The 21,517-nt window shown below is 49.2% G+C and overlaps 1 protein-coding gene across 2 annotated transcripts in view; it reads right to left on the bottom strand.

Annotated features, from left to right (window-relative positions):
• Positions 1–18,646: 18,646 nt before the first annotated feature.
• The window catches only part of FBXL4 (F-box and leucine rich repeat protein 4), a 46,617-nt gene continuing 43,746 nt past the window's right edge, over positions 18,647–21,517 (bottom strand). For both annotated transcript variants that reach the window (XM_029047287.1, XM_029047288.1), the window contains 2 exons: positions 20,039–20,351; positions 18,647–19,182 (listed from right to left, as the gene is read on the bottom strand). In XM_029047287.1, the coding sequence (XP_028903120.1) occupies positions 19,019–19,182; positions 20,039–20,351 (477 nt within the window). In that variant the 3' untranslated portion in view covers positions 18,647–19,018. The remainder of the gene's footprint in view (positions 19,183–20,038; positions 20,352–21,517) is intronic.

The raw sequence follows: 21,517 nt of genomic DNA on the forward strand, positions 1-21,517 counted from the left end.
GGATGAGGAAACCGCGGCCCGGAGAAGTGAAGCGCCATGCAGACAGGTGGCGGGGGCCGGATTAGAACCCAGGTCCTTGTGACTCCCTGGCCCGGGTCGGGGCAGAGGGAGCGGGGAAGGAACAGGCAGGGGAAAGGCCCAGCCTGGAGAGAAAAAACCAGGCCAGTGTCGGGCTAGGGATCGCATCGCTTCTCCCTGGTTTGTGGCCCAGTCGGAGCGTGTGGGGGAGTGTTGGAGTGTAGGGTGTTTCCCCTCCCACTCCTCACCGCCCCCACCCCCTTTCTCTCTCTCTTTGTCTCTCTCTGTCTCTCTCTGTCTCTGTTTCTCTCTCACTGCCCTCCCCCTCCCATTGAGGACATACACCCTTCTATGAGAACACACAAATTCCCATACGATATACACACACACACACATTATTTCCATAAGGATACACACACACACACATTCCCCTCTCCCCTACAGACACTCACAGATTCCCACATGGTTACACACACGGACACGGACAACACACGTTCCCCTAAGATGCCCACCAGATGCCCTCATGGATACACAGACACACCCTCATACAGACACATACGCACACACGCACACACACACGTTCCCCTACAGATACCCACGCAGACTCCCACATGGATACACAGACGTACCCCCTTACAGACACACACACACACACACACACACACACACTCCCCTCTTCCCTACAGTCACACTCACAGATTCCCATACGGTTACACACCCCACACAAACACATGTTCCCCTGTAGATACCCGCTCAGATTCCCACATGGATACACAGACAGAGACATACAGTCACACTCACAGAGTCCCATACGGTTACAACACCACACACACCCACACGTTCTCCTACAGATCCCCACGCAGATTCCCACATGGATACACAGACATACCCCCAGACGGACAGACACACAACACACATACACACTCCCCTCTCCCCTACAATCACACTCACAGAGTCCCATATGGTTACAACACCACACACACACACGTTCTCCTGCAGATTCCCACGCAGATTCCCACATGGATACACAGACACACACAGACACACTCCCGTCTCCCTTACAGTCTCACTCACAGATTCCCATATGGTTACACACCACACACACACACACACACACGTTCTCCTAGAGATACCCACGCAGATTCCCACATGGATACACCGACATACCCCCAGACGGACAGACACACACACACACACACACACACTCCCCTCTCCCCTCCAGACACAGATTTCCATAAGGTTACACACCCCACACATATACACCCGTTCTCCTACAGCTACCCACGCAGATTCCCACATGGATACACGGACATACCCCCATACGGACACACGCACACACACAGACACACTCCCCTCTCCCTCACCCCTCCGGACACACAGGTTTCCATATGGTGACCCACCATCCACATTCTCCTTCAGCTACCCACGCAGATTCCCACATGGATATACAGACAGACACACACACACACACTCCCCTCTCCCCTACAGTCACACTCACAGATTTCCATAAGGTTACACACCCCACACATATACACCCATTCTCCTACAGCTACCCACGCAGATTCCCACATGGATACACAGACCTACCCCCAGACAGACAGACAGACACACACACACACACACTCCCCTCTCCCCTACAGTCATACTCACAGATTTCCATAAGGTTACACACCTCACCCATTCTCCTACAGCTACCCACGCAGATTCCCACATGGATACACAGACCTACCTCCAGACAGACAGACAGACACACACACACATACTCCCCTCTCCCCTACAGTCATACTCACAGATTTCCATAAGGTTACACACCTCACCCATTCTCCTACAGCTACCCACGCAGATTCCCACATGGATACACAGCCCTACCCCCTTACAGACAGACACACACACACACACATACTCCCCTCTCTCCTACAGTCACACTCACAGATTTCCATAAGGTTACACACCCCACACATATACACCCATTCTCCTACAGCTACCCACGCAGATTCCCACATGGAAACACCGACATACCCCCCATACAGACAGACAGACACACACACACACACTCCCCTCTCCCCTCTTGAGAGACACACATTTCCATAAGGTTACACACCCCACACATATACACCCATTCTCCTACAGATACCCACGCAGATTCCCGCATGGATACCCAGACGTACCCCATACACACACACAGACACAGACACACACACACAGAGATCCCCTTATGGATGCACAGAGAGCCACAGAGAGCCACAGAGACAGACACACCTCCATGCGGACACACAGAGAGGCCCCCGCACATCCATCGGCTCGGCCCGCCCGCACATTCAGCCAGGCACAATCATTAAACTAATTTGTATTTGATTGTTTGGGCGGCCGGAGGTTAGTTTTATTGCACTGAGCATTCAAGCAGGCACGCATCGCTGATTGCCAGTATACATTAAATAAAGTTGTTTGTACACATTGTCTTACCACATATAGGCAGAGGCTTATTATTCTAATTACTCTAATTAGTGCATTGAAATGTTTTCTACTTGATTTGAGGAGACAGTGATTAGTTCTATTACTTCTTCTTCTTCTTCTTTTAACTCGTATTTCACGGCAAACCGGGGGCGCGTGGTTTCCCCCGCCTGGGGGGCTGGGCCGGGCAAGGACTGGGCGAAAATCGGGCCGGGACTGGGCGAAAATCGGGCAAGAATTGGGCAAGGGGCTCGTGTCCCGGGAGAAGAGACCCCCCACCTCTGCCCTCCCGGGCCTCTGCGGCCCCTCAACCGCATGGATCGAGCCCTTACTGTGCGCAGAGGACTGTGCTGAGCGCTCCGTCCCTCCCTCCATCAACCCCATGTATTCATTCGATCGAATCGACTGAGCGCTTACTGTGCGCAGAGGACTGTACTAACCTTTCCGTCCCTCCCTCGATCAATCCTATTTATTCATGCGATCGAATTCATCGAACGCTTAGTGTGCGCAGAGGACTGTAATGATAATAATGTCGGTATTTGTTAAGCGCTGACTATGTGCCGAGCACTGTTCTAAGCGCTGGGGGAGACACAGGGGAATCAGGGTGTCCCACGTGGGGCTCCCGGTCTTCCTCCCCATTTTACAGAGGAGGTCACTGAGGCCCAGAGAAGCGAAGTGACTTGCCCACAGTCCCACAGCTGGCAAGTGGCAGAGCCGGGATTCGAACTCATGACCTCTGACTCCACAGCCCGTGCTCTTTCCACTGAGCGTCCCTCCTTCCCTCAATCATTCGATCCTATTTATTCATTCAATCGAATTGATTGAGCGCTTACTGTGCGCGGAGGACTGTACTAGGCGCTCCGTCCTCCCCCGGTCTTTCTCCCTCAATCAATCCTATTTATTCAATCGAATTGATGGAGTGCTTACAGTGTGCAGAGGACTGTACTAAACGCTCCGTCCCTCCCTCAATCAATCAATGCTATCTATTCATTCGATCGAATTGATTGAGTGCCTACTGTGCGCAGAGGACTGTGCTAGGCGCTCCGTCCTCGCCCCGTTTTCCTCCCTCAATCAATCCTATTTATTCATTCAGTCGTATTGATTAAGCGCTTACGGTGTCCAGAAGACTGTACAAGGCGCTCCGTCCCTCCCTCCCATCTTCCTCCCTTAATCGATCCTATTTATTCATTCAATCGTATTTATCGAACGCTTACTGTGCGCGGAGGACTGCACTAAGCGCTCCGTCCACCCCCTCTTCTTCTCTAATCAATCAATCGATGCTATTTATTCATTCCATCGTATCGAGCGCTTACGGTGCGCAGAGGACTGTACTAAGCGCTCCGTCCTGCCCCCTTCTCTCCCTTCCGCCCCTCATTCAACCGTATCGAGTCATTCATTCACTCGTATTTATTGAGCGCTTACTGTGTACCGAGCACTGTACTAAGCGCTCGGGACCTTTTGAACGCTTACTGTGTCCAGAGCACTGTCTGGGGAGTTTTGGAGCCCTTACTATGTGCAGAGCACTGTACTAAGCCCTCCGTCCCCCTGCCCTCCCCCCCCCCCCCCGGCTCTCCCTCATTCCTTTCCTCCCTCAATCATCCGTATTTATTGAGCTCTTACTAGGTGCAGAGCACTGTACTAAGCGCTCCGTCCTCCCCCCGTCTCTCCCTTCGTCCCCTCATCAACCCTATTGAGTCATTCAGTCAATCGTATTTATTGAGCTCTTTCTGTGTGCAGAGCACTGTACTAAGCGCTTGGGAGTTTTTGAGCGCTTACTATGTGCAGAGCACTGCACTAAGCCCTCCGTCCCCCCCCCACATCTCTCCCTCCTTCCTTTCTTCCCTCAATCAACCGTATTTATTGAGCTCCCACTATGTGCAGGGCACTGTGGTAAGCGCTCCATCCTCCTCCGGTCTCTCCCTCGTCCTGGCCCCCGTCCCCACCCGCCAGGAGGGTCCACGGGGCGGGAGGCTGGGGAAATTGGGGGAATAGGGGGTTGGGGTATTGGGGGCACTGGGGGGTTGGGGGGCTGAGGGTTGGGGAATTGGAGGGCTGAGGGTTGGGGGCATTGGGGGGTTGGAGGGTTGGGGGATTGGGGGGTTGAAGGGTTGGGGGGCTGAGGGTTGGGGGATTGGGGGGCTGGGGGGCTGAGGGCTGGGGCATTGGGGGATTGGGGGTCTGGGGGGATTGGGGGTTGGGGGTATTAGAGGGTTGGGGGCTTCCGATCGGTAACTTTGGCCCCCCCGGCAGGTCCTCTTCCCACCCCCCCGCTCCTCCTCTTCCTCCCCCTTCTCTTCTTCCTCCTCTTCCCGTTCTCCTCTTCCCCCTTCTCCTTTTCCTCCTCCTCTTCCCTCCTTCTCTTCCTCCTCTTGCCCTTCTCCTCTTCCTCCCCTTTTCCTCTTCCTCCCCCTGTCCTCTTCTTCCTCCTCTTCCCCTTCTCCTGTTGCTCTCCCTCCTCCTCCTCCTCCTCCTCCTCCTCCTCCTCCTGCTCCTCCTCCTCCTCCTCCCACGTGCTGCCGCGGCCCCTTCCCGCCCGCCCGGCCGATGGAGCTCGGCCGCCCCCTGCCGGACCCGGACCGCCCTGCAGCGCCCGCAACCCCCCCCCCCCCCCCGACCCCCTCCTCCTCCTCCTCCTCCTCTTTCTTCACCTCCTCCTCCTCCACCACCTCCTCCTTCTCCTCCCACCTCCTCCTTCACCTCCTCCTCCTCCTCCACATCTCCTCCTCCTCCTCCTCCTCCCTCCTCCTCCTCCCACCTCCTTCTTCTCCTCCTCCTCCTCCATCACTTCCTCCCCCCGCTCCATCACCTCCTCCTCCTCCTCCCACCTCCTCCTTCACCTCCTCCTCCTCCTCCTCCATCACCTCCTCCATCACCTCCTCCATCTCCACATCTCCTCCTCCTCCTCCATCAGCTCTTCCTCCTCCTCCTCCTCCTCCTCCTCCTCCTCCTCCTCCTCCTCCTCCTCCTCCTCCTCCTCCTCCTCCTCCTCCTCCATCACCTCCTCCATCACTTCCTCCATCTCCACATCTCCTCCTCCTCCTCCATCAGCTCTTCCTCCTCCTCCTCCTCCTCCTCCTCCTCCTCCTCCTCCTCCTCCTCCATCACCTCCTCCTCCTCCTCCTCCTCCTCCATCACCTCCTCCATCTCCACATCTCCTCCTCCTCCTCCATCAGCTCTTCCTCCTCCTCCTCCTCCTCCTCCTCCTCCTCCTCCTCCTCCTCCTCCTCTTCCTCCTCCTCCTCCCACCTCCTCCTCCTCCCACCTCCTCCTCCTCCTCCCACCTCCTCCTCCATCACTTCCTCCCCCCGCTCCATCACCTCCTCCTCCTCCTCCCTATCTCCTCTTCCTCCTCCTCCTCCTCCTCCTCCTCCTTCTCCATCACCTCCTCTATCACCTCCTCCTCCACATCTCCTCCTCCTCCTCCATCTCCTCCTCCCCCATCACCTCCTCCTCCTCCTTCCCCTTCCACCACCCCTTCTCCTCCTCCTCCTCCCCACCACCTCCTCCTCTTCTTCCTCTCCCTCCACCACCCCCTTCTCTTCTTCTTCCTCCTCCTCCCCCCTCCATCCCACCTCCTCCTTCATCCCCTCCACCCTCTCCTCCTCCTCCTCCCTCCACCACCCTCCCCTCCTCCCCGACTCCCGTTGAAGCAGCACGGCCTAGAGGCTACAGCCCGGGGCCTGGCCGTCAGAAGGTCTTGGGGTCTCATCCCGGCTCCACCACTCCTCTGCTGCGTGACCTGGGGTGAGTCACTTCACTTCTCTGGGCCTCAGTGACCTCATCGGGAAAATGGGGATTGAAACTGTGAGCCCCAGGTGGGACAGGGACCGCCTCCAACCTGATTTGCTTGTATCCACCTCAGCTCTTAGTTCAGTGCCTGGAACATAGTAAGCGCTTAACAAATACCACAGTTTTTACCATTACTATCATTATCCTTCCTCCCTCGAACTCCTTCCTCTTCCCCTCACCCCAAACTCCCAGAATGGGTTGAGCCAAGGGGGAGCGGGCGAGGGTGGTCTCTCTCCAGGCCGGTGAAGGAGCTACCGGCTCTTTTCGACCGGATTTAATTCGGTCGAATTTAGTGAGCGCTTACTGTGTGCAGAGCACTGTACTAAGCGCTTGGGAAAGTACAATACACCAATAGAGAGACAATCCCTGCCCCCAACGAGCTCCACTCCCCCACTTCTCCCTTGCTGGAGCCAGACTCCTTGCCAGGGAATCCCACCAGTGGCCAAGATCCAGTGGTTGGCCTTCATCTCCCACCCACTCCACCTCCCCCATCGCAGGCACCCCCCCCCCCCCATTCCCACTCACGATATGCTACAGACGCAGTCACCCACATTCTGCCACATATACAGGTAGATGGCAGTCCTTAATCCTCCAAGAAGACACCTCCCACAGTGAAGTTCATCGATGAGGGCCTGGGTGGCCGAATCCGTCCGTCAGTGGTGCCGATTGAGCCGTACTGGGTGCAGAGCATTGTTCTAAGCACTTCACTTCTCTGTGCCTCAGTTACCTCATCTATCAAATGGAGATTAAGACTGTGAGCCCCACGTGGGACAACCTGATAACTTTATATCTATCCCAGCGCTTAGAACGGTGTTTGGCACATAGCAAGCGCTTAACAAATGCCATCAGCATCATCATTATCATTATTATTATTAAGGTGTAATGGCGTTGGTAAATGGGACCCCTAATCACTTGGAGTGCCCAAAAAGGCTATCCCTATTGGTGTTTGCGGGGAATGTGCCTGTTGGATCCTATTCTCCCAAGTGCTTAGTACAGTGCTCTGCACCCCGTGAGCACTCAATAGATGAGATTGACTGAATGACTTGGGTGCTGTCCACAGAGCTGTGGTGCCTTCTGTCACAGTGGATTTTATTTGGCAAATAATCACCCTAAATTGCTGTTTCCTGATTCATTCAATAGTATTTATTGAGCGTTTACTATGTGCAGAGCACTGTCCTAAGCGCTTGAAATGTACAAATCGGCAACAGATACAGTCCCTGCCCATCGACGGGCTTACAGTCTAACGGGGAATGGTTAACAGAAAAGGCTCTTTCGACAATTCAGCTTTTATTCTGTTTCCCCTGCCCGGTTTCCTGATTGGAAATGGTTAACAGAGGAGGGTATTTTGACAATTCAAGGTTTCATGGGTAGATGAAGGAAGGTTCGATTTGGCTTCCGAAGAGTTAAGGGATATTGAGGTCTGAAATGTTCAGGAATCGTTAAATCGGCGGCCCTGCCAAGGCGCACTTAGAATGCACTTGGATTTTCACCCTTTATTCACCCCTCCCTCAGCCCCACAGCAAGCAACTTCGTATCTGAAATTTATTTGTTGATATTAACGTCTGTCTCCCCCTCTAGACTCTAAGTTCGTTGTGGGCAGGGAACGTTTCTACCAACTCTGTTATACTGCACTCTCCCGAGTGCTTAGTACAGTGCTGGGCACACAGTAAGCCACTCAGTAAATATGATTGATTAATTATCCAGTGCTAAATCTGTTCACTTTTGGCCAAAGCACTTTTTTTTGAGAAATAATTGATGATTTAGCTAATTGTATATGGCATCTATCAAGTGGGGTTTTTTTGTGTGTGTGCTAAGGCAGGAAGTTCTGATCAAGAGTCCAGCATTTCTTGCAGAGCTTCAGCTCAGAAACTGTAACACAAAATCCTAAGTGATTCCTCTCCACCTCCCTCCCCCCAGAATTAAGAATCTCCATAGCAACAAAGGAGGGGGAGATGATATTTACTGAGCACTTAGCGTGTGCAGAGGACTGCACCAAGCGCTTGGAAGAGTTCAATGGGGCTGGCAAACGTCATCGTTTCTTGCAGGTAGGGGGTCGGGATTGCGTGGAGAATGGACGATGGTCTGCGACTGATGGAGAGAAAAAGGCAGGAAAGAGACGCGTGCAGGGACCGTGGGCAAGTCACTTAACTTCTCTGTGCCTCAGTTCCCTCATCTGGAAAATGGGGATGAAAACTGTGAGCCCCACGTGGGACAACCTGATTCCCCTGTGTCTACCCCAGCGCTTAGAACAGTGCTCTGCGCATAGTAAGCGCTTAACAAATACCAACATTATTAGAGAAAGAGAGGGAGAGCAGAAGGACAGAGTTAAGAACGAGTGGGTACTTCTCTAGGGGTGACAGGTGCAAGCATCCTTTAGGACAACTGAGGCTGTTCTTCCTCCGCCCTTGCTGGCAGTCTTTAGTGGGAGTCCTAATGGTATTTTTGAGTGTCCAGTAAATGCAAACGCACTATACTAAGCACCTGGGGAAGTTCAACCAAAGAAGGAGGCACGTTCTCAGCCCACGAGGAGCTTACACTCCAACAGGGGCGGCAGATCTAAAGTGTATTCCTGGTTTAGACTGAACGTTTGATGGATTGCCTTCCGGAGTGGAGGGAAAACTCTGGGAAGCAGTGGATTGGGGGCAGGCCTCCTCTAGACTGTCAGCTCGCTGTGGGCAGGAATGTGTCTGTTCATTGTTATATCGTACTCTCCCAAGCGCTTAGTAATAATAATAATGTTGGTATTTGTTAAGCGCTTACTATGTGCCGAGCACTGTTCTAAGCGCTGGGGTAGATACAGGGTCATCAGGTTGTCCCACGTGAGGCTCACAGTTAATCCCCATTTTACAGATGAGGTAACTGAGGCCCAGAGAAGTGAAGTGACTCGCCCACAGTCACCCAGCTGACAAGTGGCAGAGCCGGGATTCGAACTCATGACTTCTGACTCCCAAGCCCATGCTCTTTCCACTGAGCCACGGTACCACGCTCTGCCCACAGTAAGTACTCAATATATACCATTGCTTGGAGTCAGGGGCAGAGAAGGCCTATCTTTATCAGTCGATCGATGACATTTCCTGAGCGTTTACTGTGTGCAGAGAACACTGTACAAAGCGCTTGGGAGAGCATAATACAACAGAGTTAGCGGAAACGTTCCCTGATCGCTCTCTCTCTCTCCCCTGAATGCCAGAGGTTTGGTGGCAGAGAGTCTGAGATGCTTGATCTAGTGAGTCTGTGACTATTTCACCATCAGAGAAATCTTGAAGCGACCAGAACGTTGAAGGGAATCCTGATTCCACCACGATAAAGAGGGAGTCTAGCAGTTTTATCACCGTCACTCCCCTTACTTCCTGTTTCCAAAGTTATGGGTCCGTCTAAGTAGATGAAAATATTTTGTATGAAGATGCACTTATTTGAAATTCCGTAACATTCTTAACCGAAAAATATTACCTGCCTAATTACAGTAAATGGATCCTGGAATACATTTACCACTAATGATGCTAATACAGGTTAGTCCAGATGCAAACTATAAAAACATCCATTATCTTTTGTCCTTGAAGGAACTTCAAAATTTACTCTTTCTTTTCTTCTAAGGAAACCTATTAGTGCTATTCTCTAACTTCTCACTTCTGTTTCGTTCAGTCTTTCTAAGCAAAATCCATCCCTCCATCAGTGCTATTTATTGAACGCTTATCGGGTGCAGAGCACTGTAATAAGTGCTTGGGAGAGGACAATTCAACAGTTCGCTCACAATGAGCTTACAGTCTAGAGGGGGAGACAGACAATGCAATAAATAAGTCATTTATAATATATAATTTAATATGAGACTATTTTGTCTCCCAGGAAATTTAAGGACCTTCCCAGTCACTGGAAAGAAAGTAGAAATAAGCTCAGATTTCCCCTCTGTGACATGTAAATCTATGCCCTGTGCTTGGATCTCTGTTTCACTCCATCCACCATGTAGTTGAACCAGTTTACCCAACCTGGGATGCACCAGAAAAAGCCAAGATCTTTCTTTTTCCCTCCCTAGCTGTCTAGAAGGTGATGCTGTTAGATCAAAATAATCATGAGGAATAGAGATCAGAAGCAGAGAAACCCAATTTGATATCGGCTCCCAGCTGATATCGCAGTCGGCAATTCCCAGCTGATATCGCAGTCGGCAATTCAATACTGAGTTTTGCTATTCGGCCAATTGAAGAGAAATCTAAAATCGACACTTTTTGACCTTGGGAAGTCTGTGTCCTACTAACACTGATGTAGTGGTCAAGTCTGGATCTTGGTAACAACCATCACAACCCTCTGGTTCTGACCATCTAGCTCCCGGCTGACCCATTCTGAGCCACGGAAGCCTTCAATCGATCAATCTACCGTTTTTAGTGAGCGCTTACTGTGTGCAGAGCACTGTGCTAAGTGCTTGGGAGACTACAATGTAAATAGAGTTGATGGAGACGGTCGCTGCCCACAGCGAGCTTCCAGTCTGGATACTGTGCCTTCAAAAGAAACCCTCCTGCAGTATTTGATAGTCTTGATCATAATCTTAGGACTGAAGGATAAGTGTTTGATACAGTCGGTTTCCCCCCCTAGACTGATGAGGGAACTGAGGCCCAGAGATGTCAAGTGACTTGCCTAAAATCACACAGCCGACAAGTAGCAGAGTAAGCGCTCGCTAAATACAGTTGACTGATTGGTTTGTTCTTCTTCAGAGGTAGTTCTTGGGTTAGGAACCATGGAGAATCCTGTTTCTAGCCTCTGGAAAGACTCTCTCATCAATCATTAAATTCAGGGTTTGTTTCGCACACTTCAGTTAAAGCTTCTGCCAAAGAGGAACATGGAGGATTCGGGATGGAAAAACGAAGGAAAAAAAGGAGACAGAGGGGAGAATCTGCCAAAGGGAAGGAGATTTTCTCACTGAAAATAGCCTTCAGGAGAAACAGTGTTTTCCACGGGAATAAATCACTGCTGGGACAAGGTTAGAAACAAGCATAGAGAAGCAGTGTGGCGTAATGGATAAAGCACGGCCCTGGGAGTCAGAAGGACCTGGGTTTTAATCCCAGCTCCACCACTTTCCTGCTGTGTGTCCTTGGGCAAGTCACTTTACTTTTCTGGACCTCAGTTTCCTCATCTGTAAAATGGGGATTAAGGCTGTGAGCCCCACGTGGCTCCTACCTGATTAACCTGTATCTATCGCAGTACTTTGAACGGTACCTGGCAGATCATAAGCACTTAACATTTGCCATAAAACAAGCAAACAAAGAAGAGAAACCAAAACACACACAGAGAAATCAATTGATATACTCCTGGCCCACTGCATTTTAAAGTGCTGAAGTTCTAGCTAGTCTAAATATTAAGATAAAAATTGTCGATCCTTAGTCTTTGCCCCTCATGGGTGTTTGGTGCAGCTTCAAAAACAGTAATGGCCAAGGCACTATTAAGTAAAACCCCGATTTAAAGTTGCATGGGCTAGTGGAAAGAGCACAGGCCTGGGAGTCGGAGGACTTGGGTTCTAATCCCAGCTCGACCACTCATCTGCTGGATGACTTTGGGTAAGTCACTTAACTTTTCTGTGCCTCGGTTTTGTCATCTCTAAATTAAGGATTCGATACCTGTTCTCCCTCTTCCTTGAGACTTGTGAGTCCTTGAGTCTTGTGAGACTTGACGGGGACTAGGTCTGTCCTGATCATCTTGTACCTACCCCGGCGCTTAGTGCAGAATAGGTGCTTAACAGATACCACAATCATTATTATTAGAGATCAGAGCAGTGGGAAAATGCACCACCCAAAACAATCCAGTGAAACCGACATCCTAGAAAATGCCCAATTCTCCTAATTCTGAAGAGTCCAAACGTGACAGTTGCATAGTTTGATATATTGTGCCTGGCAGTGGTCGCAAAAGAAAGGCACCACGTGAGTGAACAAAACAGACATTTCAAACACAAACAATCCTATAAAAAGATGCTAAGGATACCACACTTAACCCCTTGGTCTGAAAGTACTAAATAGATCCAGTATTTTCATAGATTTAAAATTGTGTGTTGTAGACACTGTCATATTCTTTGCATAATGAGCTGACAGAACAGGTGTATTGAAAAAATCTATTCACTTATGCCTGCTAAAGAGGTGAATGAATTGAGAATTGATAATAACCAAGGATAACCGTATTCATAGAAAGCACAAGCCACCTATTAGCTCAGAAATCCCGGGGAATGTTGCCGACCTGTTCATTCCAAGCGCTTAGTACAGTGCTCTGCACATAGTAAGCGCTCAATAAATACTATTGAATGAATGAATGAATGAATGTTTGCATGTAAGACGTAGGAGAACAGAGTATCTAGATGATGAAGCAGTGTGGCCTAGTGGAAAGAGCCCTGGCCTGGGAGCCAGGTGACCTGGTCCTAATTCCAGCTCTGTCACTTGCCTGTTCTGTGCCCTTGTCCCTCAACAGCTCTGTGCCTCGGTTTCCTCACAAATAAAACGGGGAATAGAATCATTGTTCTCCCTCCCTTTTAAACCGTGAGCCAGGAACTGTGTCCAATCTATTATCCTATATCTACCCCGGTGCTTGGCACATAGTGCTTGACACCCAGCACTGTTATTACTATAATTATAATTTTAAACCAGCTGGGGTTGGGATGGCAACAGATAGAATTATGAAAGGACAATGAGAAAAGGTTTGGGAGGTAGGGGGTCGGGCCCGAGTCTTCCTTTCTCCCTCAAAACTCCTCACCGATGATTTCTCCAGGGAATAGTTGTTATGGTATTTGTTAAGCGCTTACTATGAGTCAGACACTTTACTAGGTGCTGAGGCAGATACGAGCTAATCAGGGTGGACCTTGAGCAAGTCACTTAGCTTCTCTGTGCCTCAGTTTTCTCATCGGTAAAAATGGGGATAAAAAAATTAGACCATGAGATTCGTATGGGACAGGGGACTGTGCCTCATCTCCTTATATCTACCTCAACACTTAGTGCAATGTTCAGCACATAATCAAACCTTAACAAATACTACAATTACAGTAATTATTATTCAATTAGCCAAAGCAACAGGGCAGCATTCTAAATTCAGTGGGCAGAAAATTTAATTAAAAGCAATCCTGCACGTGAGAATTTTCCCAAGATGGAAACAATGCTAAATGAGTAAACAGATATTCAGAGTGCTTTGTAGAAATCAATCAATCAGGGCTATTGACTGAGCACTTACTGTGTGCAGAGCCCTCTACTAAGCACTTGGGAGAGGACAACTGAATTAGCATGCCCTATAATGAGCTTACATAGTATTACTGAAAAATCCTAAATCCTTATACTGTGCTTCGCGCCGAGAAAGTGCTCAATAAATACTACCGATTGACCAGTTGAGAAGGAAAATGGTTTTGAAATCAATTACAATGACTCTGAAATCTTAGAAATATTCAGGGAGGAAGATAATTACATCCGGTATATCCCAGCCTTATGCAGAGATACTGTGTGCATTCAGATCTGCATCAAGTACTAAAGAGGTGCACGCAAAAGTCACCACTGAACAAGGGTTAACCTCGAATTAGTGAGCTTTTTTCCACATTCAAGAGTAATTAGTAATTAAACCATTTCACGAAAGAGGAGCGTACAGCAAAACAAATCGGAGCAATCGGAGGAGTACCGAGGTTACGTGATCTCTCAAGTGAAAATTCTCAGGTGGCTTTTATTCTTGTCTCTGGTCTAGCAATATCTGAGTGCTTCTGAATAGCAGGTCACAATTCATATTTCCAAGGCTTCAGAGGGGCACACCAAAAGCAAACGCACACTTTTTGATTCTCTTGTAGCTAATGAACAAAAAGTTGTTCTCGGGATAATTATGGTTAAGTGCAGGCTAATCACTAAGAGGGAACGAGCGTTCATCAAGGAAACCAGTCAAAATCAGAGCTGACTTCCAATAGTTTTATTCCTACAGAATCACCTTCAGAGATTCTTTCCTTCGGAAAAAGGCAGTTGGAGAGTTTGAGGCTCTGGAAGAGAAGCAGCAGTGTGGCTTATTAGATAGAGCATGGGACCTGGGGGTCAGGAGGACCTGGGTTCTAATTCTGCCTCCTCCATTCATCTGCTGTGTGACGTTGGGGCAGTCACTTCACTTCTCTGTGCTTCAGATATCTCATCTGTAATGTGGGGATTAGTACTGTGAGTCCCTTGTAGGGCAGGGACTGTGTCTAATCTGATTTTTTTGTATCTACCACGTTGCTTAGTACAGTCCCTGGCACACACTAAGCACTTAACAAATACCATCAAGAAAAAGGAGCTTATAGTCCAGGGAACTGTGAAGTGGACCGACTGCTGAGCAAGCCTTACTCTCGTGGGGAGTAGGAAAGCAGAGGAAAAATGTCGAAAGTGAGATCTGTCACCGTCCCCTGTCTGTTGGTTGACACGGAAATAAAAGTGGGCGATTCGAATTCTTGTACTTCATCTCTTCTGATCCTGTCAGGGTTGGGTTGACTGGATATCTGCAGCAGGCATAAATTTAAAAAATATGTAGACAGACACACAAACACACATACGCAGAGGAGCTGGGCTTTGTTTCAGTTCAAAGCACGGAGAAGATAAACACAAGGAGGTGCTTCTAAATGCCATCGGACAAAGCGGAAGAGCCAAGGTAGGTGGAGGGAGAAGGCTTTGAAAACTCAGACCCAGTCCCTTCTTAGTTTGTGAGCCCCAGAGAGGACAAGGGACTGTGTCTGAACTGATTATCTTATATCTACCCCAGCGCCTAGTACAGCGCCTAGCACACGGAAAGTGCTTAACACCATTATTATTATTATTCTGTTCAGTGCTTTCAACTCTGGTCTCGGGCTCTCGTTTCGAAGAATCTCATCCTTTCTTCTCTTCCGCTGTCATAGTCAAACCTGGGTTCAGAGCAGCCAGTGGCGCGATCTGTTTTGGGAAGAAAGCAACCCCGGTCTCGGAATCCTACATTGTCCTAAATAGTCTCCCAAGGGCCTTTTTGTCCTAGCCTGCAGCAGGAGCCTTGTGGAAGCTAATCTGGCAGGACCCAGCAGAGAGAAAAATATTTTCCCCGGGCTGAAATTAGGTAGGTACTAACCAATCGAAAGGAAATTTACTGTTAGCTGACTCCAGATGTGCCAGAGCACTGATCAGACTTTTCAGACTTCCAATTTTAACTTAAAAAACGTGGACAAATGCCATTTCTGAAATGACAAATAATACAACACCCCAATACATATGTTGACTAAACTATACTTGCAAAAAACCCTCACAAATCCTCCCACGGGTTTTACAAACCATTTTAAAAAAAGCTCAGCTGGTGTTGCTTATATAATACATTGTAAAAGGAAACTTTCCCCTCTCTAGGGGTTGAGTTATTCTCCCCTAAACACAATACACAGATGCCGAAGGTGGCTGTTTTGCAACATTATCAGGTCTTTGTGTCCAAAGACATCTGGATCTCCTAGGGTTCGATTAAAATGCATTTTTGCATTTACTCTTCTATTTTCTTACCATTTGCTCAGAGGTGATGATGATAATTGAGTTTGATGATGAAATCGGGGGAGCACTACAGATAGGAATAGAGAGCAGAGTGCTAGCTACTGTGATTATCTTAGACAACTGCAAGTATTGTCGCTCAAGTTGGATGACAATATTTTCCACCGAGATAGCAACAAGAGGTGATTTGAAACACGAGTCGCCCAGGAGTGCTAAACAGTAAAATGAGTGTTACCACTTACCACTTACCAGCTAGAGAGAGTTCTGAAGATGAAAAGTGCTTCCAAATGATCAATTCCATTATAAATTGGAATGCAGACGTGATGTGTCTTAATATAGTTAAATGACAGTATTTAACGATTTTGTTGTGGAAAAGAGGAACCAAATTGGACTGTCACTCTCTACTTCACCGGCATGAACGCACGTCCAAGAATCGCGTTTCTGAAAACCAAATACGTGATTTCTGGGATGATGAGAAGCCCAAAATGAAAGGTAACTACTAGGGATGCTCATTTACCACTGTATTCTCCTCATCACCCTCCCCTCCATCCCTCCACAAACCCACCTTTAGAAACAGAGGACGTTTCTTCAGGAGCATATTGAAAGGGATCTTCTACAAAAACTGTGATGAGCTTGAATCCTCCTCCTAACCAGAGGACCGATTTTACTTTCTTGATGGTGTGGCTTAGCGGATAGAGCACGGGTCTGGGAATCAGAGGACTTGGGTCCTAACCCCGACTCCTCCACTTCGCTGTGTGACCTCGGGCAAGTGACTTCACTTCCCTGGGCCTCTGTTACCTCGTTTGTAAAATGGAGATTGAGACCGTGAGCCCCGTGAGAGCGGAGTGATCTGGGAGAGATGTGGCGGCGGAGTCGTTACGGGTCGGAAACGACTCGACGGCCTAAGACGAGACTGATGAGTGGTCAGTGGATTATGTCTTTGGATACTCTCGGGCCTCTTGTGAGTACAGCTTCTCGGTGCCTGAAACGTGGGCTGCTCACAGAGCCCACGTTCCATTGCAGGGGTTACTGGAAGGTTGTTAATAAGTTGTTTATTTGTCAGGCTTTGCAGCTGGACCCCCCCCCCCAGGCTAGGACAGGCACGGCTCGGAACCCCTTTTACGTCTCTTCACTTGAAGCTCTCGGCCTCACCCCGCCTTGGCTCTCGAGGGTGAATTCCTCCTCTCTGAAGTGCCGCCCTGTGACCAAGAGGGATCTGGGAGGAAACGCGGAGGATTTAGCTCTTCCTCTAGACCGTAAGCTTGCTGTGGGCCCGGAACGTGTCTGTTATATTGTTGTGTCGTACTCTCCCAAGCGCTTAGTACAGAGCTCTGCCCGCAGTGAGCGCTCAATAAATACGACTGACTGATTTGGGACGAGTGGGGAAACACGCTAAATCGTGAAGCAGCGAGGCCCGTTGGAAAGAGCAAGGGCCTGGCAGTCAGAGGTCTGGATTCTAGTCCCAGCTCTGCCATTTACCTGCTGTGTGACCTTGGATAAGTCACTGCACTTTTCTGGGCCTCAGTTTCCTCATCCGTAAAATGGGGATTCACTTGGACCGTGAGCCTGATGAGGGACAGAGATAGTTTATCTTGCATCTACTTCAGTGCTTAGCGTGGTGCTTAGCAGAGAGTAAGCATTGAACATATACTACCATCACTTAGGGATATTAAGTTCTGGAGGATTCCTGGACGGAATGCTCACCCCGGGGGCTTGGCTCCCCTAGGGAGCTCTCAGACTAGTACAACTGGCTCTGCAGTTCAAGCCACCTGCCTTGTCCACGCTTGCAGTCATTTATTTACCAACGCCGGACTGGGCCAGTGTCCAACCTATTAACTTGTATCTACCCCAGCGCTTAGAACAGTGTTGGACACACAGTAAACGCTTAATAAAAACCAATTTTTTTTTTGAAGTTGGCACAATAAGGAGTTCCGGGCGTGGAAAAAAATGGCCACCCTAGGTGCTTTAGATCCTCAGACACGACTCACCTCAGCCTCTCTTTCCAGGGCTAAACGTCCGTAATTCCCTTCACTTTTCCTTCTAGTACCCATTTCCCACTGTTTTGCAGTAGTTTTGTGTGATGGTCTCCAGTTTCTCCTCATCGTTTTTCAGCGCCCTGCTCCGAGAAGGCTTGATTGATTGAGCCTTTTCAAAATGGTGTGATCAGTGCTGGGCCAGACCTGGGGAGGAAAAGCCTGAGCCCGCGTAGCCTAGTGGACAGAGCCCTGGCCTCAGAGTCAGAGGACCTGGGTTTGAATTCCAGCTCTGCCACTTTCCTGCTCTGTGTTCCTGCGCCCTTAACTTCTCTTTGCTTCACCACCAATGGTATTTATTGAGCGTTTACTATGTTCAGAGTGTTGAAACCGACTTCTAAATTCTAGCTCCATAGTTGTTTTTCCCCAATTGGGCAGCTTGATTTTGTCTGTCAGAACACCACCCAGTCTGAAGAAGTGTTATCAACATTTGCCCTGGAACATATTTTCAAGGAATTTCTGAGGATAAGCAGATGAAGCAAGTCACTACAACCCAAAGTGTCAGAAATTTGAGAAGGAAATCGCTCTTCGGTTGTCTACACCTTTTCAGTTATCTGACAGCAAGAATTTGACCCCAACATTATACGGTGAGCCAGATTGGAAAGAAGCAAGACTATTTTTGTTCCTTTTTGTCTTTTCCTACAAACTCTTGAGGGGTTCTTTTAGGTATCCCTTTACACCACTCATAGGAGAATTCATACCTCTTACCAAACATTTTAGTTTTAAAATAGATGCACCTCCTCAACGAAGGGAAAATAGTTTTTTTTTCCCAGTTAGCTCAAACAATTTTCATTTAAAATGTTTCCGACCAAATCACCAGGGCTTATTCTAAAGGCCATTTCCCAAAGGTCAGAACCCACTATAGAGAAATAGAGCCAGTATTCTCCTATTAGCAAATTATTTAAAAAAATTAACGTTTATTTTTTACAGAGTAGGAACTGCACAAAATATTTTTTTCAGGGGCAATCGAGTCTCTTCCCATTTTGCTCCGCCATTTGAGTCTGAACTTGTAGCTGATGGTTAAAAACATGCAACATCACCCAATAACGAAGGACAAAGTAACTGCCGGGTAGAGGGGAATTAAAATTTCCACCAAATTCATGTTTCTCGATAGAAGCGTTACAATAAATCTTTACAGTTTGACTCTGACTTCACAAACTTTGTGTTTTCTTCTTTTTCTTTGAAAAATAGTTTTTCTTTTACCACAAATCTGTACAAAAATACCTTGTTTAGATAAATTCTGCCGCAGCTGATCAGCTGCGGGGAAAATCACTGAGTGAAGCTCTTTTTGATGAACACATGAGGAAAGCTGGCATTCAGTTCGAGGACGACTCTGTTATCGATTTGCGAGCAGAAGGACACGTCGAGTAAAGACAGATCTTTACAGGACTCCAGCAATTTTCTTAATGACGCGGGGCTCACCATCCTCGTCCCTGAGTGAAAAGAAAATTTGAAAGGGACAAGTGTGACCGCAGAGAAAGCTGTCTCGTTATTCTCCCGCTTTATTTCTTCCAGCCCGGTCAGCTGCTGCTGTGTAAATACATTAACTTGACGGAATGACTCTTCTCAGTGATTCCCTCTGTCGTGATTGGCGGCCGGAAGGGAAGCTTCCGTGGCCTGATTGCTGGAGAAACCGAGTTTATTGGCAAGGTGGGAATTTTCCGGTCCACCCAGGGTTTGGCTTTAAGCTCTGGCCACACGGCCGAGTCCCCCGGGAGTAGAACGTTAGGCTATTTCCGCTCCCTTCTGCGTCACCCTGACTTGCTCCCTTTATTCGTCTCCCTTCCCCTCAGCACTTATGTCCATAACCATCAATTACGCATTTATATTCATGTCTGTCTCCCCCTCTAGACCGTAAGTTCGTTGTGGGAAGAGAATGTGCCTGTTCTATTGTTCTTTTGTCCTCTCTCCGGTACTTAGTAGAGGGCAGATTAGTTCACCTCTCTGGGCCTCGGTTTCATCACCTGTGAAACTCAGGTTAAAGACCTTTTCTCCCGTTCCCTTCGACAAGGGGGTCCTCACTTGGTGCCGGACCTGTGGTTTCACTCAGATGGCACCCGCGTTGTGGGCAAGGACTGTGTCTATTAATGTATTTTGCTCTCCCAAGCGTTTAGTCCAGTGCTCTGCACTCGGTAAGCGCTCAATATATACGATCGACTGACTGACCGACCCCGGGCTGGACTCTCTGCCTCTCTGGGCCTCAGTTTCCGCACCTGTGAAATTCGGATTAAAGCCCATCTCTCCCTCCCGCTTCGACGCGTGAGCCCTCGGCCCCCACCTCCACCTCACCTAGAATGTCCAGCTGGCGGAGGCGGGGGCAGTTGCTGGCCAGTTCGGCGATGTCGGTGTCGCAGACGGACCTGTTGGCCGTGAGGAAGAGCTTCTGCAGGTTGGGGAGTTTGCGGGCGAGGCGGGCGAAGCAGCCGGTGCTGCTCTGGAGAGAGGGGCACCAACCCAGGTCCAGCTCTTCCAAGAGCGGGCAGCCGGCCGCCAGCTGGGCCATCCCGCTCTCCGTCACGTTCTTGCAACGCCACAGGTCCAGGGTCCGCAGTTTTTTGCATTTGGCGCCCATAACGCTGGTGATCTCATCGTAGTCCTCCACCTGGCAGCGGTTGACAGTTTTAAGGTCGTGTCTGTCTCCCCCCCACCTCGCCCGTCAGCCCGTGGTGAGCGGGGATCGTATCTGCCCGCTCTTTCGGACTGGATTCTCCCAACCGCTTAGTATATACACACATATAAACGTACTCATCAAGTGCTTAATCTGTGCCCAGCACTGTTCTAAGCGCTGGGGTGGATACAAGCAAATCGGGCAGGAAAGAGTCTCTTTCCCACGTGGGGTTCAGAGTCTCAATTCTCACTTTACAGGAGGTCCAGAGAATAATAATGTTGGTATTTGTTAAGCGCTTACTATGTGCCGAGCACTGTTCTAAGCGCTGGGGTAGACATAGGGGAATCAGGTTGTCCCACGTGGGGCTCACAGTTTTCATCCCCATTTTACAGATGAGGGAACTGAGGCACAGAGAAGTTAAGTGACTTGCCCACAGTCACACAGCCGACAAGTGGCAGAGCTGGGATTCGAACTCATGAGCCCTGACTCCGAAGCCCGTGCTCTTTCCACTGAGCCACGCTGCTTCTCAAGAAGTGAGAAGTGAAGTGACTTGCCCAAGGTCACCAGGCAGACATGTGGCGGAGCCGGGAATAGAACCCTGGTCCTTTGACTCCCAGGCCCGTGCTCTATCCACTAAGCCACGGAGTGCTCCGCGGGTAGTAAGCGCTCAGTAAATACCACTGATGGTGATGGTGGTGAATAGAAGCCCAATCTGTCAGGGGCTTGTACTTAGGGTTGCCCTCTTGCTTTAACGTAATAATAAAAAGAGAAATTACTGTGGTATTTGGTAAGCACTTACTGTGTGCCAGGCACTGTGCTAAGCGCTGGTGTAGATACAAGTGGATCATGTTGGACACAGTGCCTGTCCCACATGGGGCTCGCGGTCTTCATCCCCATTTTACAGATGAGGAACGTGAGGCCCAGAGAAGTGAAGAGATTTGCCTAAGGTCACCCAGCAAACGAGTGGTGGAACTGGGATTAGAACCAGGTCCTTGGGACTCCCAGACTTGGCCCATGCTGCTTCGGGGCCACAGATACCTTAATATACTGAAATGCCTTAAATCCTTCTCAATTTCAAAATTAAAAGTGGCTTTCTCTTGTGGGCCATTTCTTCCTCCAATAAGGCAAGCTCCTTCTAGACTGTGAACTCATGGTGGGCG

The sequence above is a fragment of the Ornithorhynchus anatinus genome, chromosome 19 (assembly GCF_004115215.2).
Source record: "Ornithorhynchus anatinus isolate Pmale09 chromosome 19, mOrnAna1.pri.v4, whole genome shotgun sequence".
In the NCBI taxonomy this organism is placed as follows: domain Eukaryota; kingdom Metazoa; phylum Chordata; class Mammalia; order Monotremata; family Ornithorhynchidae; genus Ornithorhynchus; species Ornithorhynchus anatinus.